General features: G+C 33.7%; 1 protein-coding gene across 2 annotated transcripts in view; it reads right to left on the reverse strand.

Annotated features, from left to right (window-relative positions):
- Positions 1-159: 159 nt before the first annotated feature.
- Positions 160-21,228, reverse strand: part of LOC148271610 (ATP-binding cassette sub-family C member 4-like) — a 61,187-nt gene continuing 40,118 nt past the window's right edge. For both annotated transcript variants that reach the window (XR_015825059.1, XM_088241174.1), the window contains exons 17-23: positions 19,265-19,379; positions 16,774-16,933; positions 15,343-15,529; positions 13,670-13,842; positions 11,438-11,554; positions 9,162-9,384; positions 160-7,727 (exon numbers count right to left, since the gene is read on the reverse strand). Coding sequence is in view for 1 of the 2 variants with exons in the window: in XM_088241174.1 (XP_088097300.1) it covers positions 7,692-7,727; positions 9,162-9,384; positions 11,438-11,554; positions 13,670-13,842; positions 15,343-15,529; positions 16,774-16,933; positions 19,265-19,379 (1,011 nt within the window). In the remaining variant the exon portion in view is untranslated. The remainder of the gene's footprint in view (positions 7,728-9,161; positions 9,385-11,437; positions 11,555-13,669; positions 13,843-15,342; positions 15,530-16,773; positions 16,934-19,264; positions 19,380-21,228) is intronic.

The following is a 21,228-nucleotide window of genomic DNA, read 5'->3' on the forward strand; positions in this document are numbered from 1 at the left end:
TTCGTGATAATATATGCTTGCTTGTTTATTCATTTAACTTAAAAATGTCTTTCTTGCTTACCGTTCACTTTATTTATTGTTTGCTTTACAGAATTTACATCCTTGCATTTTTTGTTTATATGCTTACTGTTTTTTCTTGCATACCAAGAGTTATTATTGTTTTTTTTTTACTTTGTAAAACTTTTTATTATATCCTTTTCAACTAATTTCACATATTTTTTCTGTATATTCTGTGTTTATTATTTAGTATATTAAGCATGTATTTCATTTTTATTTTTTGTAAATGCCTTTTGGGCGTTAATGAACAAAATAAATAAGATAATAACACGATCCATAAACTGGGCGCTGGGCGCACTTTGTAGATATTTTTTTTCATAGTAAGATATAAACGGTGGTAGTGATTTAAAATAAATAACCATTATTTTTTTTTATTTTCCCATAAACATGGTTACTATAAAATTTTATTATCAAAAGTCAAATATAATGTCAAGCTGGGCCTAATCACTTATTTAGACGATTCGCCCCTGGTACCTACCGAGTGGATCCCTATGGGAAAAAAATGTCCGCTGAGTGGATCATATGAGAATTAAGTGTTGCAAACGTGTTAAAAAAGAATGTGTAGCACCCAATTTAATCCCCATACATTTTATCACATATTTCTTTCCTATTCTTACAACATAGTTACCTATTATCGACTGCTCTAATATGTGCTATGTGTAGGGTTTGCATATTATTCTATCGCATTCTAAGGCAATACTCTTCGGACATTCCGTCAGCCACCTGCACCCATGTTAAATAATAATAAAAAAATAAACTAAAATACTCATATAATGAGGAATTCCACTGTTTTCTAATTTATTTATTTTCTATTAGCGTACTATTTAACTAAGCAAAAATATTTATATTTTTTTTGTGCGTTATTTACAAAGATATGATTTTTTAAAGTTACATTTATCAAATACCGCGCCAAATGACTGTAATCAGTGTGTCACTTTTCAGTAGTGACGTCATGAAACGGTTGGCGTTCTTACTTTCACTGACCCGACAAGAATCTATGGTATATTGCTTTGATTACTTCATTTAGTTGATCGTAATTTGCTCATTTCTGTGTTACGGTTGTTTTTACGAACGTAGATCTGGCAATGCTGTTGAAATGTCAAAACTTTTCAATAACAAATTATACTCTTTTTTTCTATGGTCAAAACGTTCCTTACAAGGTGCGGGGGCTTTAAAGCGGAAACCGGAAATACTACACGTAGATATAAGGAGTGACGTCATTATTTACGATTTTAAAATGAATGCTATTTTTAACATTTTTTATTTATTTTTACGTGGATTTTTGAGATATTTCATCCTACTCCAAAATTTTAAAATATTCAAGTGTAGGTTCACGAAAACATTTTTTAAATGTAATTCTGGGTTGGGCTGGAATTCCTCATTATAGTAATCACATATTTTATTTTTCTATATATTCCCAGGAATTAATTCAGGTTTCGTAGGACAATATTGGGTCTATAACATAAAAGCTGAATTTTTTTTTAGGAAATTTGGAGCGTTTAATAAAAGAACATCTCGTACAATGCTGTAATTCAAAGTATTGTCCATCGAAAGTTACAACATTTCCCCTTCTCTCTGGCAATTTGTGGATGCCATCCCATAAAACCGGTCATCTTTTGAATCAAAGGACGAATCAGCCAATTTATAATGCCTCAGACTGAAGTGAAGCGTATTCTGGAAAATGCATTCTGCATCGACCGAAACAAATGGAAGTCAGAAGGCGCCGAGTCTGGACTAAATGGCGGGTGGAGCAGAAGTTTCTATCCGCTATTTTCCAAATTGTTTTTAACGGGTTTAGCAGCATGTGGCTGAGCATAATCAATGTCTTGTGTCTTATGTCTGGTCTCCCATTCTGGCCGTTTTTCCTTCAATGCTCTCTTTGAACAAATCAGTTATAGTCAATACAGCTCTCTCCAGTAATGGTTTCACCGGGTTTTAAAAGATCATTATTATGATATACAATACAATACACAGCTCCCTTTTGGTCCCACCAAATACAGAGCACTATCTTGGCAGCGAGAATATTCTTCCTCTGTGTCGATTTTGCTGGTTGGCCGGGCTTCACATACGATTTGCTGCGTTTCTGGTTGTCGTAATGAATCCATTTTTCGTCGCCACTAACAATTCGATGCAAAAACTACTTCTTATTTATTTATTTTAAAGGAACAAAGAGTCGACAATGATATAATAACATTTAAAGAAAACACGGTTTAAAGACAGACCAGTGAAGTTTCTAAATGATAATCAAACTCGTATGGCACCCAATTTCCTTGCTTTTGGATGAATTCCAATGCTTTTGCTTTTATGCGCTTGGAAATGGCTGCTCGAGTCACGCCCAATGGTTCCGCCAGCTCTTGACACGAGTCTTGATCGACTAACGCTTCCAATTCTTCATCTTCAAACTTTTTCCGCTGTCCAGGCTGCTCTTTGTCTTCGATATCAAAATCACCACTTTTAAAGTGTTCAAAACACTGTGATTTGGTAAGAGCATGTTCGCCATACAATTCCACGAGCAAACAATGACTTTTGGCTGCAGTTTTTTTTGCAAAAAAGTGACTCAGCAAAACTTCTCGCAAATGCTGATTTTTTCATCAATTTTAAAATTTTTCCATAATTGAAAAAAATATAAGTTTGTTATTTTTTAAAACCCTTCCTAATGTGAAATATCCCCGTATTATTTACTTTTAATTCTACATTATAGGTTTGTAAGATTTTAGCTCCTCTATCGTTAGTAAGTCAAGATTAAAATTGATACTGAAAAAAAATTCGAAACCGGTGGACATAGAAAAGTCGGTAAGTGGCATATACAAATATTAAATAACATTTATTAAAAAATTTGACCACAAAGTTAATGCTTTAAATATTTATGATATTAAGATTAATCGTTTGAATTCAATTTCTCTAAAACTTAATTAATGTATAATCCTTTTTAAAGACTTGATTTGATTCAAATCAAACACTGTTGAATGATTTTGACAGCTTATGAATAAAGCTTCGAAATGACTGTCAATGATTTGCTACAGCGCATGGACAAGTGCTGACATCAGGTGTCTAATTCCGGTTTTTAAGTTATAGACCTAATATTAAAATGACATCACAAGTAAAAATGAAAGCGGGGATTTAAAAAAAGTATATATTTAAAAATAATTTTGCAATAAAAATGGCACTTAATTTTTTGTAATGTTTTGGCTTATTAAATACATACAGTAATAAGAATAATTAATTTAAAAACGACTTAATTTCCTCATTAAAGACGAGGCACGATTTTACCTACATTATGTTTAAGGCACCATTAAGTACTTTTTTCTTAAGTACAGACTCATTTTTGTGACAGGTTTGATGGTTTTCAAAAGTAGACTTAGCGTATTTTTTACCTTTTAGAAATACATCATTTATTGAACAAGTCATTGCGACACGAACAAATCATATGAATAAATCTTTTTGTACAATTTCATTACAGGGAAATATCATGTTTTTTTTACATTATTAAAATAATAAAGATCTATTAATACTGTGAAGTAAAAAATAATTTTTTGCTCATTATTAGTAGCATAAAAAATACATTCAAATTTGTAATTTTGAATTCCCGCAAAAACAGCCATTCCATTGGCCACGCCCCTAATACATCACGATTCATGTTTATTTGTTCCTGGCCATTGAAATTTCGTTCGGAACAATATCACGAATCTTGACGTCACAACAACCAAGGCCATTTTCTACACGTAGCATTTTTTTTAGCAACATATTTCTATTAAATGTCTTTTTTACATTTACAGTAAAACGCCTGTTTTACGTTTTTCAAGGGAGCAACGAAAAAAGTGTAAAACTGAGGAAAACTTCTAGAATATGCCTCCGTGGTCTGGTCTCCATTCTATCTCAATCGCATAAATCACATTGAATCAGTCCAACATAGCTTGCTTCGAAAAATAGCGTGGATGCTTGGACTAGAGAGAGATAATTATTCTTATGCTGAAATAGAGTCAATGTTAAATATTTCTAGTCTACAAAAACGTAGAACTAATATTGACTCCATATATATGTTCGGCATACTAAATGGTATAATCGATGTTCCATCATTACTGGGACAAGTAAAATTCAATATTCCGACTCGTAGATTGAGAAACAATGAAGTACTGTTCATCTTCAATTATTATTAAACTATGTACTTACTTATAAATTTAAAAAAAAAATGTAATGTAACCCGCAGACAAGCTTCGACTTTGCGGGAACAAAAATACAATTATGTATGTTACTTATTTGTTAAAATGAATAAAACTTAAAAAAATAATAAAAGATAAATTATTGTCTTAACCTAAATTCAAAGCTGGTGCAGAGTAATTGAACTTTTTGTTCAAGTGTCTTCCTTTAGGGTTAGTCTTAGTTTTCATTTGAACAAAAACGTCATATTGACTTGTACAAATCATGATACGCAGTTGACAAATGTTTAGAAACAATAAAGTTGTAATATCATCAAATTGCGATGTTTAAAACATAATAGAGAAATATTTAAAGTAAAATAAAAAAGATAATTTAAAAAGTTGCCATAAAAGTGGAAATAATTTTGCCGCGATCTATGACAGTTGTTTTTAGTGATGCCATAGGAAAAAACTGATACCGTATAAATAAAATTTCCCATCATTTAGGGGAAAAATTACTTTAGGTTATTTTTATGAAAATTTAAAATTCTATTTTCGTTTTTTTTTATTTACACATAGAATAATTTTAAAACGCTGTTTTTAAATCAAGTAGGAAAACAGATGACATGATATTGTTTGAAAAAATATAGAAATATTTTTTTAGAATTCATTAAAAATAAGTTAAAAAAAATATTGACAATTTCCACTCATCACCGTTTTTTACAAATTTCCTCGAAATATATTTACACTATAAGTCAATTTTATTTTTTTGTAATTCCTATTTTTTCCATACACTTTTCATTTCCTCACTTTAGCGTTTTCCACAGTTTTACACTTTTTTGTTGCTGAAAAATGTAAAAATGGGGTTTTACTGTATATATATATATATATATATATATGTATATATTTAACAGTAGTTTAACAATAATAATAGTAATATGATTGTGCCCCTATGTGGAATAACAGCGTTATGTTAAACACTTCAGTTGATCGGAGTGAGCACATTCCTATCAAAATTTTAATATGCAGTCGAACTTGGTTACAACGATCCCGGAAATAGCCAGATCTCGCATATAATGAGGAGACATCAGTTGATATGAAGAACATTTTAGAATAGGGAATATAGAAGTCTAGGCATCTACAGGAGTCAGGGGCGAATGCTCCTTATAATCGATTACATGCAGTTTACCATATTTTTTTGACATCGTAAGTAATGTTTTATAATATTGTAGTATTATAAGGAAAAAACACATCACCAAAAAATATATTACTTTTCTTGGAATAAGTACATTTATATCATATTCCTTTACTCCATACAGCGGCCAGTTGCGCCTCTATTGGCCAAAATTATTACTACTGGATTACACGAGATCACTCTGCTCACTTTAAAATCACTAATTCAAATACGTCTTTAACCTAAAACTTTAGAATCTCTTTCGAAAAATTACACTTGCGATTACAGTAAAATCTTGCAGCTTTCATTGATGCAATTTAGTCTTTCAATACTTTGTCATAAGGGCTAGTATTCTTTAAAACACATCAATTTGACTTACGACAGTCTAAGGGAGGTGACAATATACGCACTCGTTATGTGTAAGAAAGAGATAACGAATATATTTTGTATGTCTTAACAGGGAAGTTACAATAATAAGTAAGTAATTGATCATACTTATGTTTCGGTGGTTTGAAAGTAAATTTGCTTTAAAATAAATTAATATTTTGATATTTTAATCGAAACGAATTGATATTTTAATCCATAATATAGTATAAATCCTTTAGTGGGTTTTAAAAAACAAAGATTCGCTAATTGTTTTTTTATTGTAATTAGTTTTTGTGCATACGATGACAGTTGAATATTGTAGATTATTCTTCAGTATCCATTTAAACTTTAAAAATTCAGTTAGAGTTATGATAAAAACGTTACTAGTGTATAGTGTTAAGAATAAATATATATGCAGAATTATAAAATGTATAACTTATGTCGTTTTGTGAATAATAATGTGATATAAAAGTCGATGAAACAATGATTCTTAAAACGTAATTTATGTTTTGTTTGGTGAATTATCGCACTCCGTAAGGAATACTTTTAAATTATTTAATTATTATCATTTATTAAGAAATAGTGTTTTATTTCAAGACAAGTTATAATAATCTGACTTAACCAAAGATGCACCGGTACGCTAATGAATTATCTAGTTTATTAATTACTTTTTCGACGCCTAGGCCAAAACGCGAAATAGCCGCGCGGATGGGTCGTTGCTTTCTAATGACGCAGGCGGGGGTTCGAGTCCCTATGGGTTCCATTTTTTTTTTTGCAATTATGTTTTTTTAAATTGTATTTTTTAAATCAAATTTTTGTGCTACATTAGAAAATATTTTTACTGAAACTATTAGCCACTGGTGCCATTTGTTAGGAATCATTTATTAAATATAAAATAGACTTGTTTTTTATATGCCATACTACCGCCATGGACATTTGATCAGAATTTTCATAGCTTACCAATTTAAAAACTCACCGCTCGCACTGACAGGAGTAAGGCTTTAAAGGGCTTCAACGTCCAGAGATCTCGGGGTGTTGTTTGATGCTCAGTTATCTTTTAATCTTCATGAAGTTAATCTATGTAATGACTCCCTTAAAATGCTTGTTTTTGTTCTTAGAAATGCCAAGATCCTTTTTAACACTCAGATTATGAGGACATTGTATAATTCCCTGGTAAGAAGTCGTTTGGAGTTTAGTTCCATTATTTGGTCGCCACATGAGACTCGATACTCTTTGATGGTGGAGAGAGTGCAGAAAAAATTTCTGCGCTATCTGTACCTAAAAGAGTGTGGATATTATCCTTGGCTCTTCCCAACCGACTTTTTACTGGGGATGCTAGGCTATCAGTCATTATGGAGGAGGAGGGACGTTCATTTGGGTGTTCACTTTTTCCAGGTGATCGGTGGTCGCATACATAACTCAGAAATTCGTAAATATATTTTATTATTTTTTTCTTTCGTTTTAAAGAAACTTTTGCAGTACAATTTCACAGGTCATAGGCCCTGAAGATGCCTATGCTTCTATTCTCTAAAACGTTCTCCATCTTTGTTGTAATATTTTAACTCCCTTATCATTGGTTGATTCATATGACCTAGTGACGTCGTTCCAAGTCGTTTGTTTTTATTTAAATATGTATTTTTTTTTTTTTCTTCATTTTCAAGAAACCTTTGCAGTACAATTTCACAGGTCATAAGCCCTGTAGATGCCTAGACTTCTATATTACCTATTCTAAAATGTTCTTCATCTTTGTTGTGATATGTTAACCAAAAGCTTCATCCTTTATTAGACGCCTGTCAAAATATAAATCAAATAATATGGATTTTATTTTCCTGTAATTTCTTCTCGACTGCTGGGAATGTAGCTGTGACTCCGTCGTATCCGTCCACTAAGCCACGACGCCAGTCGACGACGAAGTAACTAATTGACGCGGATTGTTTGAAGTCCTATCCTCTCAGTATTCAATTATTTAACAGCGCTTGTTTCTTGTTGTAACTCTGAAAGACAGAAAAAAAAAACTAATTTATCAGAATGAAAGAGTATACAGGCGGACCTCGGCTTTCGCGCAATTTGCTTGTTACTTGTTACAGACATCAACACGAGAAAGCAGCTTTTCACCATTTTTTAAATCTTGTATTTTTAACAGATTTTTATTGATAATGCAAAATTGTTAGCTTTTATGCTGTTTTTTCAATTAAAAAAAACTAATTTGTACTGTCAAGGAATTGCAATATTTTAAGTTGTTTATTTATTTAGAATAATTCATTTGAGGATACTACTTTGCAAACCCGGCAAAATCCAAAATCTAAAAAAAAGTGAGATATTAATTGAAACTTATTCAGAATACAATTTTTTACAATAATTATAACATTGTCAGTTAAAAATACGGCTTTATTTGTAAGAGCTTGACTTTTAAATTGTCGGGTTGTTGCAAACATAGCAACCTCTACTTGAGTATTGTAAAGTTAGAATGTATAAAATTGAATTTATTATTTTACAGCTGTTTTTTGGCATAATCATGCTTACGTCATCACTGCTTACGTATAAAATATTTACTGTTTTTAATAAAAAAATTAAGTTTAAAAAAAAGTTGAAGTTAAGTATTGTATCAGTTTTTTGTGGTTTGCAAATAGTACCCTCCATATGGCGCCATTTTTGTGAAAATCACCTCAAAAGTGCCGTACAACAAATAAACATCCCAGCACGTCTTGCAGCTACAGAGCGCATGGAAGATTGGGATCCTAGCTCCTCGTTTCCAATTATGATCTATTTCAACAATGTTTTGAGCACGTCCAAATGCTTGCAGACGGGCTGGATTTTCTCCCTGGGGAGTTGTTCATATTTAAATTTGTTGCGACAGAGAGTGAAAACATTTTTTAGAGGGCAATATGGGAGTCTAGGCATTTGCAGGGCTTATGACCTGTCATTGGCTGGTTTATGTGGCTACTTTACACACTGTATAACATTCACCATTCTGCCTATGTTTTAACATCCACATTTCCTCAACTCTTCCATCTGTTGACTTTTGTGAAGTGAAAGAGCTGAAACCTTTATCATGTGGGTGAGCCAATGACAGGCCATAGCCAAGCCCCGTAATGCCCTAGACTCCCAAATTCCCATCTCAAAAATGTTTTCCCTCGCTGTTGCAACAAATTTAAATATGATCTATTTTAATTAAAACAGGTAGGAGCTTAATTACAACACGTCTTGCAGCTACAGAGCGCATAGATGGTAAGTAATCTAGCTCCCATTTACATTATTATGTTTTAATTTGACAATGAGGTTTAGTGTTAGAATATTAAAATAAAATAAAAAAAAACAAGTTTTTAAAAATAGAAGTTAAATTATAACAAGTCTTGCAGCTACTGAGCGCATGAATCCCGGACTTTTGCTGTCCCATTACAAATAATAATAAATAAACAAATAAATACCCTAAGCGCTATCTCATACAGCGCGTCTTTCCCCGCCTGCATCACCAGGGAACGGAACATGCCCTTCCCGGCGTGGCCGACAGATCCGGAGATCAGGTCTTCGATGTCCTGCGCCGTTGAAGACTCCTGGCGCGAGAGTTCGGGCACCGGGCGAGAAGAAACCTCGCTGGGAGACTCCCAGTTCAGCAGTTCAAAGGGGTGACCGACTTCTACGACCTTACCGCTAGAGGAACAGATGAAAATTCACAAATGACTCGATGAGACCGAGGATCAGAGGTCCACGGTTCGAACTCCACTCAACCGCAACTTGATTCCTATTTTCTAATAGTGAGATGTTTACAAATCAATGATGTATGCATAGGGTGAGTGTTCCAATTGGAGCGAATCTCAATTGTTTAATGTGTGAAGGCAAGATGATCAGCCTACATCTTCATTAAAAATAAGCATTCCATGTCGACTAAGCGAGGAATTAATTCCAAACATGGTAACCAAATGCTCTAACCACTACACATCGAGGCAGATTTGTATTGTACTATCGTTTATCGTTTACATGTTGTGGACAATACAATAGATAGGACAATATTGTCTTGTCCCAGCTCCATCGACCGGGCAGGACAGAACGCTGGGACAATACAAAAATTCATCTGCAATTTACATGTGAACACTGCTAAAATGAATACACAGTAGTTTTTATTACGAAAAATTTGTATCAAGAATTTTTTTATTTATTTTATACTAAATATTTTGAAATTGTTTAAGGACGAACATTATTTTCGGCTGAATGTGCGGGAGCGACACGCTATTGTCATAAGGTCATGTCAGTACGCATTAAATGTAGACTATCTCCGTTACAATGTCTCGGAACAATGTCCTGTCCTACATATTGCTATTTGTCATGTCCTACGAATTTTAGGAGTCTCGATTGGGACGTCTGAAAAGCAAATTTTTTCCAGTCATTGGTTATTCTGAATATGTATGTGGATTTTACAATCCCTTATACTTCATTTATTTAAGACTTTATTATACATATAAGGGCGGGCATATTGCCTTAAGGCAATTTCTTCCTACCTACCCAAACAGTTCAGTTTGATAAAATAACAAGTACATGGACATATTTTAGGTAATTATACACCATCTTACAAATTTATCCAAAATTTAAAACAAAAATTAACTAAAAATTTACACTGTACTATGACAAGAGGAATGGAGATGGGATGGGAAGAAAAGAAGATGGAGAAAGGAACAATTTTAAAATTTCGATAGTAGCATTTCAATCTTGATTTAAAAGTAAATAAAGAAGGGTCGTCTCTAACATTCAAGGGTAGATTATTCCACAATCGAGCAGCTACTACTGTGACAGAGGAGGCAAGAAAATTAGAGCGATGAAAGAATATTAAAAGGGTTCTCTCGTTACTATAACGAAGATATAGTACCTGTGGTAATAGATTTCAAACAAACCATCACACTGTTTCTCGGTAGGGGTAGGCAGAGAGGATAGAACGCTACATCACTATTAAATTTATTTCAACAGAGAGGGAAAACATTTTTGAGAAGGGAATATGGAAGTCTAGGCATTTACAGGGCTTATGACCCGTCATTGACTGGTTTAAGTGGCCACTTTACACACTGTGTAACATTCACCATTCTGCCCATGTTTGAACATCCACATTTCCTCAACTCTTCTATCTGTTGACTTTTGTGAAGTGAAAGAGCTGAAACCTTTATCATGTGGGTAACAAAAGTCAACAGATGGAAGAGTTGAGGAAACGTGGGTGTTCAAACACGGGCAGAATGGTGAATGTTACACAGTGTGTAAAGTGGCCACTTAAACCAGTCAATGACGGGTCATAAGCCCTGTAAATGCCTAGACTTCCATATTCCCTTCTCAAAAATGTTTTCCCTCTCTGTTGAAATAAATTTAAATATGAACAACTCCCCAGGGAGGAAATCCAGCCAGACCGCAAGCATTAGGACATACTCAAACATCGTTGACGCTACATCACTCTTTCTTTGCATACAGATCTCGCTTCCTCTACATTGATACATCTCCTCATGCACGCATGCCGATTACTCCTGCTCTTGACGTGTCCATCTTCAAGTATTCGATGGACTTGATCGAGCCATGCCTCGCTCCGTCTTCCTGGTTTTCTGCATCCATCAACACTCGCATCGGTGATAGATTTTATTTCTACAATAAATTACAATGAACTTTCACGGAGAATTTTTAGTAATAAATATTTTGATCTGTGTTAGAAAATCTCTGCTATAATAAATACCTTTCCATGACGATAACTTTGTCAGAATCCATGACGGTATGAAGCCGGTGCGCTATTGTTATGACTGTTCTGTCAGCAAACTTTCTTCTTATGGTCTTCTGGATCAGTTGGTCAGTTCTAAAATTATCAATGTATCATCACAATTATTTATTTATTTATTTATTTATTCACACTCTTTATCAAAATACAATTCCATATTCACTTTGCCCAGCTAACAAGGGTACATACCCCGTTCCAAGCTAGGCAATTACATTTTAATATATTATAATACTTAACAAATTAATATAGAGCACAGACAAACAAAATATAAACTTATTCGGATACACATTTTGATTCATATACATACAGACATACACATATATACACACATGTATATATAAATATACACATATATATACATGTACATACACACACACGTACATACACCCATGCGCATACACATACATACATTCATAAAAACATAGACAATTTATTTATGCGAAACTTCATGGTTGTCATCTATAAATATATATTTTTTAAATAATTCCTTATTTTTTATATTTTATTTTTGACATCCAGTAAGGTTCTCCAATCCGTGGCATGCATCAACTTTTCTGACTCCCTACGACCAATGTCATGAAAGAGCGAGGTCAACACCTTCCGTAACTTGACAACACTCCCGTCTTTCCACGATTCTGGCAAAAGGTTATGGACCTTTTTGCCTACGTTATAGTGTTGTCTCGATGCCAGAACAGTGTTGACCCCTTCACTTAGTATCAGATCCCAATTAGAGTATCTTGTATTATGGTTGTGGTTGACGCTTGGGTAAATGTCTCTCTTTATGTGTGTAACCACTACCGTTCTCCATGTATACTGTTGAATAATATTCAGTACTCTGAATTCTTTGAAGAGCAAGTCACTTGGATAGCGAAATGTTTTTTTTAAGATGACTCGGATTAAAGATTTCTGTGCAATTGCTACAGGTTCAAGGGCGGTTTTTGTGCAAGCTCCCCAACCAATTAGACCGTAAGTCAACACAGAATTCGCCAGTGCATGGTATAGGTGTTTCAAGTCCGGGACTTTAAGTATATTTCTAAGTGGGATGAAAAAATGTATTAAGCGCTTAATTTTTGCAGTTATAGTTTCAATTTGTTCATTCCATCTCAAATACTGGTCTATAATTATTCCAAGATATTTTATACTTTGAACACTACTCAGTTTTTTGCAGTTGCAATTTACCATCACTGAACAATTATGTAGTTGAAGTTGCCCGGCGGAAGTTGCACTAAAACGTACGAACTTTGTTTTATCCGAATTTAAAGTCAACAGGTTTTCGTCTAGCCATTTTTTAATATAACTTAAGTCATTACTTGCTTTTTTATGAGTTTCTGACCAAGTTGATGCGCTATAAATTATAGCTGTATCATCTGCAAATGAAATGATTTGTCCATTAATTCATTATCATTTATTTACAATATGTTGCTGAAGTAAAAAAGGTGATATCTCCTGATCAACGTGGATTTATTCAGAGCTTTTAATAAAAGGCTACAGGTTGATACCATTTATACAGACTTTAGTAAGGCTTTTGACAAAGTATCTCATCGTGTATTAATATGTAAATTGAGGAACTTAGGATTGGGCGATGATATTTATTTTATTTATTTTTATTTTTTATTTTCTTTTATTTAGGAAACATACAGTACAATTACAAAGTTTAATATTTTACACAATTAGATTTAACTCTAATGGACCAGTAAAGTTTCCATATTATAAAGCAATCATATGTAAAGTTAATTATGAAAGTATAAAAAAGAGAAGGAAAAAGAAAAACATAAATGAAAGTTGTTTAAAAATTAAAATTGAAGTAAAAAAAAATATATTTTAAAGTTTGTAGTGAGTATTTACAAATGGAAATAATATTAAAAATGAAGGAAATTTGTAAGAGTAAACACAAGTGTAAGAGTGCACAATAAAATTTTAGAACAATTAACCGATTGCTTTTTTTTTACCTTACATTTGTGTTATGATTATATTTTTCCCCATCTTGCAACATTACGCGGCGACATCACGAATGCGCGCGGCGAAAGTGATGCATAGTGGGAGGATTATTGGACACAGTCCGATGTATTCAAATATGATTCTACGCTCCTTCTGGACTATTCTTAATTCTATGATCACTCAAAGAATTTTCACTAACAAACTTGAATTTTTTACCTAACGCTATTGATATTCTATTTTTTATTGTATACTCACTCGTGGTCGACATTAGCTGTGGCCTCATCCATCAGTAGCACCTTGGCCCCCCTGAGGGAAGCCCTCGCCAGGCACAACAGCTGTCTCTGCCCTACGGAGAGATTGGCACCACCATCCGACACCTTGGAACTCAGACCACCAGCTAATTCTGTCACCATTCCTTTCAACTCCACCTGCGAAATTCGATACAAAAACTATTGATATGCTGGCCTCCGTGGTGTAGGTAAGTCAACGGACTCACAAATCGTGACACAAGCAACAAAAAAATTGCATTGACAGTTGATGTTGACAGCTAACAGTATCACATGCGTGGGATGCGCGTGCAGATCTAAGTTCAAATATTTGTTGTTCAAATAGGATGTGTTAACGAAGAGGCGGACTGTAAATGAAAAACGAATTTTATTATGTTTTGTGATTGGGAAATATTTGAAGAAAGGATAGGAACATGGAATGGATACCCACCTGTAATATGATGTAAATGTTCTTCAATTTCGGGCACTGGATGACAAAATGCACTATAAAATGAAACAATGTTTTCAACGACGCCAACGAATCCAACCACTTTTTATGCAATTTTATGAGAAGTAAAAAATGTTGTTTTGTTCTAAATCCGAATCTTCTAATTTTGAATTTCTTCCATCTCGTTGTTAGGTAGGTGCCATAAGGATGGGTCAATGGAAGGATGGGAAAGAAAGGTAATCGGCCAGGAATAGTATCAATAAATGCTGTTATTTACTTAACAGGATGTGTTCTAATTTTTCTGAATTTGACCACAAATTTCACCCAATTTGTGTATTACACAACACAATATTCACTGGACAAGATCTTGTACCATATCATATTGCAATTTAGCTTGTTGCTTTCGTTCAATCCTTGAACCAGTAAAAATAGCACAAAAATGGATCATGAAGATCATTCTCAAAAAACCCTCGAGGTATTCAACGGAAGATCTATTCGCTGAGTTAAAGATATTGGATGTAAGACAATTGTTGAGTGAGGTCAAAAGAACCCAACAGAATATAAACACTCGTTCAGCAACACAAATTAACAGTATTGTCCCATTTGTATCAACCGCCTTTGGTAAAAAGCAATACAATGTAATTGCTCCAAAAATATTTAATGATTTATTGCCAAATATAAAAGACTCAAAATGTAAAACAAATTTTAAAATAAAAATAACTGCACATATAAATAGTGTAGAGAGAGATTTTTTATATAATTGGTACACATATTATTTATATTTTGTATGTATTTCGTTGCTATATATTTGTTTTATTATATATTATACCATATTATTTATGTTTAAGTAACATGTATTCTTGGCACATATATATACTTTATATTTGTATAATGATTTTCAATTTCTTACATTTGATTAGCTAGGCATAATGAAATAGTTTTAGTTTTTCTTTTTTATGTTATTGTTTTATTAGTATAGGACTACTTACGCTCTAAAGATAGAAAATCTCCATCTTAGAACAGGCTGTGCCATGTTAGATGGAGACTATCATAAACAGAGAACACTCCGTTTTTGTTTTACATTAATTGGTTTTATATAGATTCCCTGTTATTAAGTATGTATATTTTTTTTTTGCAGTAAATTTATAAATAATATATAAATAAATAAATAATAAATTTGCTGATCAATGTGATACGAGCTTTAAGGAACGTACCTCGGATAAGGCGTCCCATAGTTCCTGGTCCGAGTGGTTGGCCCAAGGGTCCAGGTTGTCCCTCAGGCTCCCGCTGAAGAGGACGGGTTCCTGGGGGATTATGCTCATACCGGAACGGAGATCGTGCAGTCCCACGTCCTTGGTGTCCACACCAGACAGGCGGATGCATCCTTCTAAATCTGCCAATCTGAAGTTACCACAAGCAGTCTGAGAATATGTGGAAACACACGCAAATCGATTATACTCATACATTCGCTTTTTGAAAATTGGAACTTACATATTCAGTAAATGTGAAAGACAATAAAACAAATGAATATGTTAATATATTACGACAGAGATGAAGAAAATTTTAGAGAAGGTGGTGAAGCTTAAGCTGGTTCACGACAGCGGGAATATTAAATTTTGTTAAAGTCATACCGCAAATGGATATTGAGAAAATGGAGTGAATGAATGGACCTTTTTCCATCATTATTTATTTATTTAACTTTTTGAACATATTATTTGTTTATTGGCGGGCTTATTGCCAAATGGCAATTTCTTCCAACCAACCAATAAAATATTCGTTTTATTTTTATAATTTAATTGACGGGTCTAGAACCCCTCGATACGTTTATCTATGCATTAAAAGTGTCAGAAATTTTGTTCCATCGAGCAATTTTTCCTTTAATTATGATTTATTAAAAATTTTAATCGTTTTGAGGTTGGCACTTTTTTTCTTAAAAGCCTATTAAAAATATGAGAGAGAAATAAGTAAGTTTTGAAATCGAATTAAATTCCGACTTAACTGTCACTTTAATAAAACGAACGCCTAGATGTGAAAATAATGTCGCTAGGTTCTGTCCTATTAACAAATAAGAGTGTCTAGGCGTTAGACACAGATTAAATGCGTCAGAAAGTTACCACTCTAAAAAAATAATTTAGTTATTATATTTTTTCCGTCTGTTTTACTATATTTCCGAGTGTATGTATCGAGACTTTATAGGAGCCGGCTTTGTAGTCGATCGGTACAGATCGGTAGATACATACAGACGATCGTTAAGCGTACCGTCTAAGTGATTTCCAAAAGTCATGCAAAATTCATGTTCAAGCGAGCATTTTTTGCTTGAATCGGGATTTATTGGAGTTTATAATCGCTTTGAAGTGAGCACTTTTTATTACAGAAGCCTATTTAAAATATAAATGAAAACTATTTAAATGTTAATGACGTAAGGAACGCGGACTAATTGTTTGCGATCATTTCATTGGATTGTTTTGATCATATGATGTCGATATGACAAGAAGGTAGAACATACTGAGGTAAGATACAGATAGTACAGAAGTTAAGTATACTGTCTCGATATATACAGATGAAGATAGCGTTCATAATCGAGGTACTGAAGCTTGAGGCTCGAGTGTGATGATGATGATCAAGGAACAAATCGGCATAAATACCTGTACATGGCGGCGATGATGGAGGACTTCCCCGCCCCGGTCCTGCCGACTATTCCCACTTTCTCTCCACTCTCTATCCTCAAGTTAATATCCTTCAATACGAACTCAGCGTCTTCACCTTTGTCGTACTTCAAGAATAAGTCCTCCATTTCTACACTACCTGCAAAGATCAATCATTCTCCGTTGAGTTGGTGAAGCATAATTACAGATCTCACAATTCTTTGTTCAAAGTTTTTCGCAAATATCTCGGTAACTCTTTCAATAGAGATTTCTAAATTTTCTTCTAATAGCCTCATATACCTAGTCCTGCCATAAATACTGTTACAAACAGTTTTTATTATAATAAAAAAGAAATTAATTTTACAAAAGTTTTTTTATATTACTAGGTCAACATGCATATTCCACTAATTAAAAAAATATATTTTATTCAAAATGTCTTCCTCTTGCCTTCACACAGGCGTTTAAACGTGACGGCCAATCGTCAATGGCAGCACGCACGATATCCATGGTAAAATTGGCCACTGCTTTTTTCGGAGACCGTTTCAAGCTCTCCAAAGTTGGATGTCGTCTGTTACAGACCATGGTCTCCGACACTGACCACAATTTGTAGTCCAGTAGATTTAAATCTGGGCTTCCAGAAGGCCAATCTTCAGCTCCAATAAACTCCGGTATGTGATTTTTCAGCCATTGCTGGGTAGATTTTGCCTTATGAGCTGGAGCAGAATCTTGCTGGAAGATCCAATGTCTCGAATTGAACATTGTGTCGTTGAGAGGCTTAGCAACCTTCTCTAGAATGTCATCTTGGTGCGATTTCGCACTTGTCTTCACACCCTGCGCACAAAAATGAAGCTCAGAAACCCCTTCGTAGGAGACACCCCACCAAATCTTCACTGCTGCTGGATGATGACCTCTTCAAACTTTAGGAATGACTTGAGCGGCTTCTCGAGAGCTATGAGCTTACACTCGATCATTTTGCTTGTTGAAGTTTTCTTCGAAGTTAAATATTTTTTCATCAGAAAACAGAATTTTGCGATGCAAATTATTCGCGTATCGTGAAATAAGTTTTTTGCTCAGGTCTTCCTAATGACCCTTAAAGGTGGAGTAAGCAAATGATCAGTGATTCTTCGGTAAGCCCCAATCTTTAGGTCAGATTTGATGATGCGAGACATACTTCGAGTCGATATATGCATCTCCCTAGACAAGATTTATGGTTTACGGAGCGGATTTCTATAAATTCTGCTTCTGACAGCCTTAATAGCTCCGGGAGTCCGCACAGTTCGAGGGCGTCCAGATCTTTGTCGGTCTTCAGCACTTTGAATATTCTTGAACCGATTAATAGTTCGATACACAAACTGGCGACTTATACCTAAAAGTTTCAGGGTGTTAAAAATGCCTCGCGCAATTACCGCGATTCGGTTTTCTTTAACACCCCACTCCAAGTTTACTGGTTGACTTTCAACAATTGACTTATTATAGCAATAGCATAAGGGTTGGTACTTCACCTGAAAAAAGGTTAAGGGTCTCTACCTGCTATCGTTTACATTTTATGAATTTTTGAACTCGTGTAACAGTATTTATGGCAGGACTAGGTATTATAAAGAAATATATTTACCATAGAATTTAATATACAGAAGGAGAGTAGAATCATATTTGAGAACATCGCACTTTGTCCAAAAAACCCCCCATTTTGCCTCACTACCGCTGCGCGCACGCGTGAAATCGCCGCATAATGTTGCCAGATCGTGAACAATATTATCATAACACAAATGTAATATAATTATATTTTTAATAAAGCAATTTGCTAATTCCCTCAAATTTTATTATACCCGCGGAAACATTGATTGACACAACAGTAAAGGGTCATTTAATAAGAGTTATTTAAATAACAGACTATGAACTTAAAAAATAAAACTTTTTTTTTTACATAAAGCGAATATTTTTATGTCATGTTAAATAATATTTGATGTCATTATGTTTTAAAGATAATGTCAGTCAAATGTCCACCACGGCGTTGTTTAATCCGAGAGGTCCAATTTTCTTTAGTTCACTCATTAGATGAGCAAAGTAGCGTAAAAAAATTGACTACCCTGGCAACACTAACAAAATGTCCATTTTGTTTTCTTCGACAATCTGACGGATGGCAAAATTAAATTAAATTCTTAAGTTATATGATTTGTGAATTTGCTATTTACACACAAAATGTGATCCCATCCTGTTTCTTTTCGATCCCAGCAGTATTTCTACGCTTTAAAATGACACAAAACGGCATAGTTGAATTCAAATCGGGAGTTGCGTACTGAGCAACGTCTACAAAGGAACTGATGGTCAAAACGTAAAACTACTCATTTATGGGTAGTTAAGTCGCCTTCAGTTTGATGCTGTTTCCGGACTATTCTTAATTCCAGTGCATTTACATTTGTTAAATAAATAAATAAGTCCGTAAACAAATAAATAATAAAATAGCATTTTCTACGGATCATAAAGGACTTACCATCCATGGGCCACTTTTTAAGATCTACAGTGGGATATTTTTTAGAAAATAGTGATTTATCAGTTTCCAGTGACGCCTCTGCTGGCAGATTTGTGTATTCATGAATTCTTTCTACCTGCAATTAAAAATAATATTATTTTATATTACTAATAATATTATTGTATATCATTAAATAATATTATTGTGCGAATTAATGGAATAAAATTCCTTGTAATCACGTGTAAAATTCCTTGTATTTTATTTTATTTTATTAGGGAAATCAACAGTTCTACATACATATTTTTAGTAAACAAACAGATATAGTGTATAAATTCAGAACTAATAACAGATTTCCACATAGTATACAAAGTTAGTAAAGAAAATATATATTACATATCAAATAAATACATACAATTTATACATATAATTTATACATATAAAAATGTTATTTTCAAGTACTCAATAATCAAAGATTTTTAAAATATTAATTTTAAGAACATTAAGTTACTGTAAATTGGGCGGGATAAGGACAAAAATGCTTGCAGAGAGGATAAGGAGGGGGGGGGGGGGAGATGTACATATTTATTATTATAATGTCTACTAAGTTACATAATACATTTTTAGTGTAAATTTTAAATCTGACAGAGTGATGTTTGTATAATCTATATTTTTAAATTTTGTATTGTACATTGAAAAAGTCCTACGAAAAAAAGCATTTTTAACATACGATGTTTTACTTATTGGTACATGAAACAGGTGGTACCGTCTACAAATCCTGGCTGGCACATGTATTGTTATTAAACCAAGCAGCTCTGTACAGTCAACCATTCCTGTCACAATTTTGTAAAGCAGTAGTTGGTCCGCACACACTCTGCGGTATTGTAGAGAAATGATTCCATGGAAGGTGGAGGCAGTGAGAGTAGATACATAAGAAATACCGGTTTGGTATTTAAGGTACTTTATAAATTTGTTTTGAATATTTTCTATTCTACTTATATATATGGCATACTGGGGATTCCATATCTGAGAGGCGTATTCCAAATGGCTTCTGACAAATGTATAATAAAATGAAATAAGGGCCTTTGGATTATCAAAGTGTTTACTCATTCGAATTATGAAACCTAACATGCTCAATGCTTTGGAGGTAATTTTATTGATCTGCGATTCAAAAAGTGGTTTTGAGTCTAAAACAATCCCAAGATCTTTAATTTCGTGCTTTCTCATTAGTACATTATTGTTTAGTTTGTAATCAAAATTAAGAATTTTTCTTTTCCTTGTGAATGTAATACAGACACATATGGGGTACGCAGACAAATTCGATATGCTAAAATCGTGCTACGAAATTGATAGGAAGTCCAAGAAATGGTGGCATAGAATACTATCTCACTTCTTAGATATGACAGTTGTAACAATATTTTGAGTTTGTCCAAATTTTCGTAGACAAGGACTGGATTCAACTCCCTGGGGAGCTGTTTATATTAACATATTACAACAGAGATGAAGAACATTTAAGAGAAGGTAATATAGAAGTCCAGGCATCTAGAGGGCTTATGACCTGTCAATGGCTGGTTTAAGTGGCCACTTTACACACTGTGTAACATTCACCATTCTGCCTATATTTGAACAGCTCCCCAGGGAGTTGAATCCAGTCCTTGTCTACGAAAATTTGGACAAACTCAAAATATTGTTGATAAATTACCTGGTCCATGAAGAAGTATAGAAATTGAAAAAATAATATTTTCAGGCGTTGCCTAGTATGTAGGTGAAATAATTCAATTAGTTGAATCTCACCTGCATAAATAAAGGTTTCAGCTCTTTAACTTCACAAACATCAACAGATGAAAGAATTGAAGGAATATAGATGTTCAAATATAGGCAGAATGGTGAATGTTACGCAGTGTGTAAAGTGGCCACTTAAACCAGCCATTGACAGGTCATAAGCCCTGTAGATGCCTGGACTTCTATATTACCTTCTCTTAAATGTT

This window comes from Micrasema longulum, unplaced genomic scaffold (genome assembly GCF_059751315.1).
Source record: "Micrasema longulum isolate JH-2025_06_02 unplaced genomic scaffold, ASM5975131v1 h1tg002770l, whole genome shotgun sequence".
In the NCBI taxonomy this organism is placed as follows: domain Eukaryota; kingdom Metazoa; phylum Arthropoda; class Insecta; order Trichoptera; family Brachycentridae; genus Micrasema; species Micrasema longulum.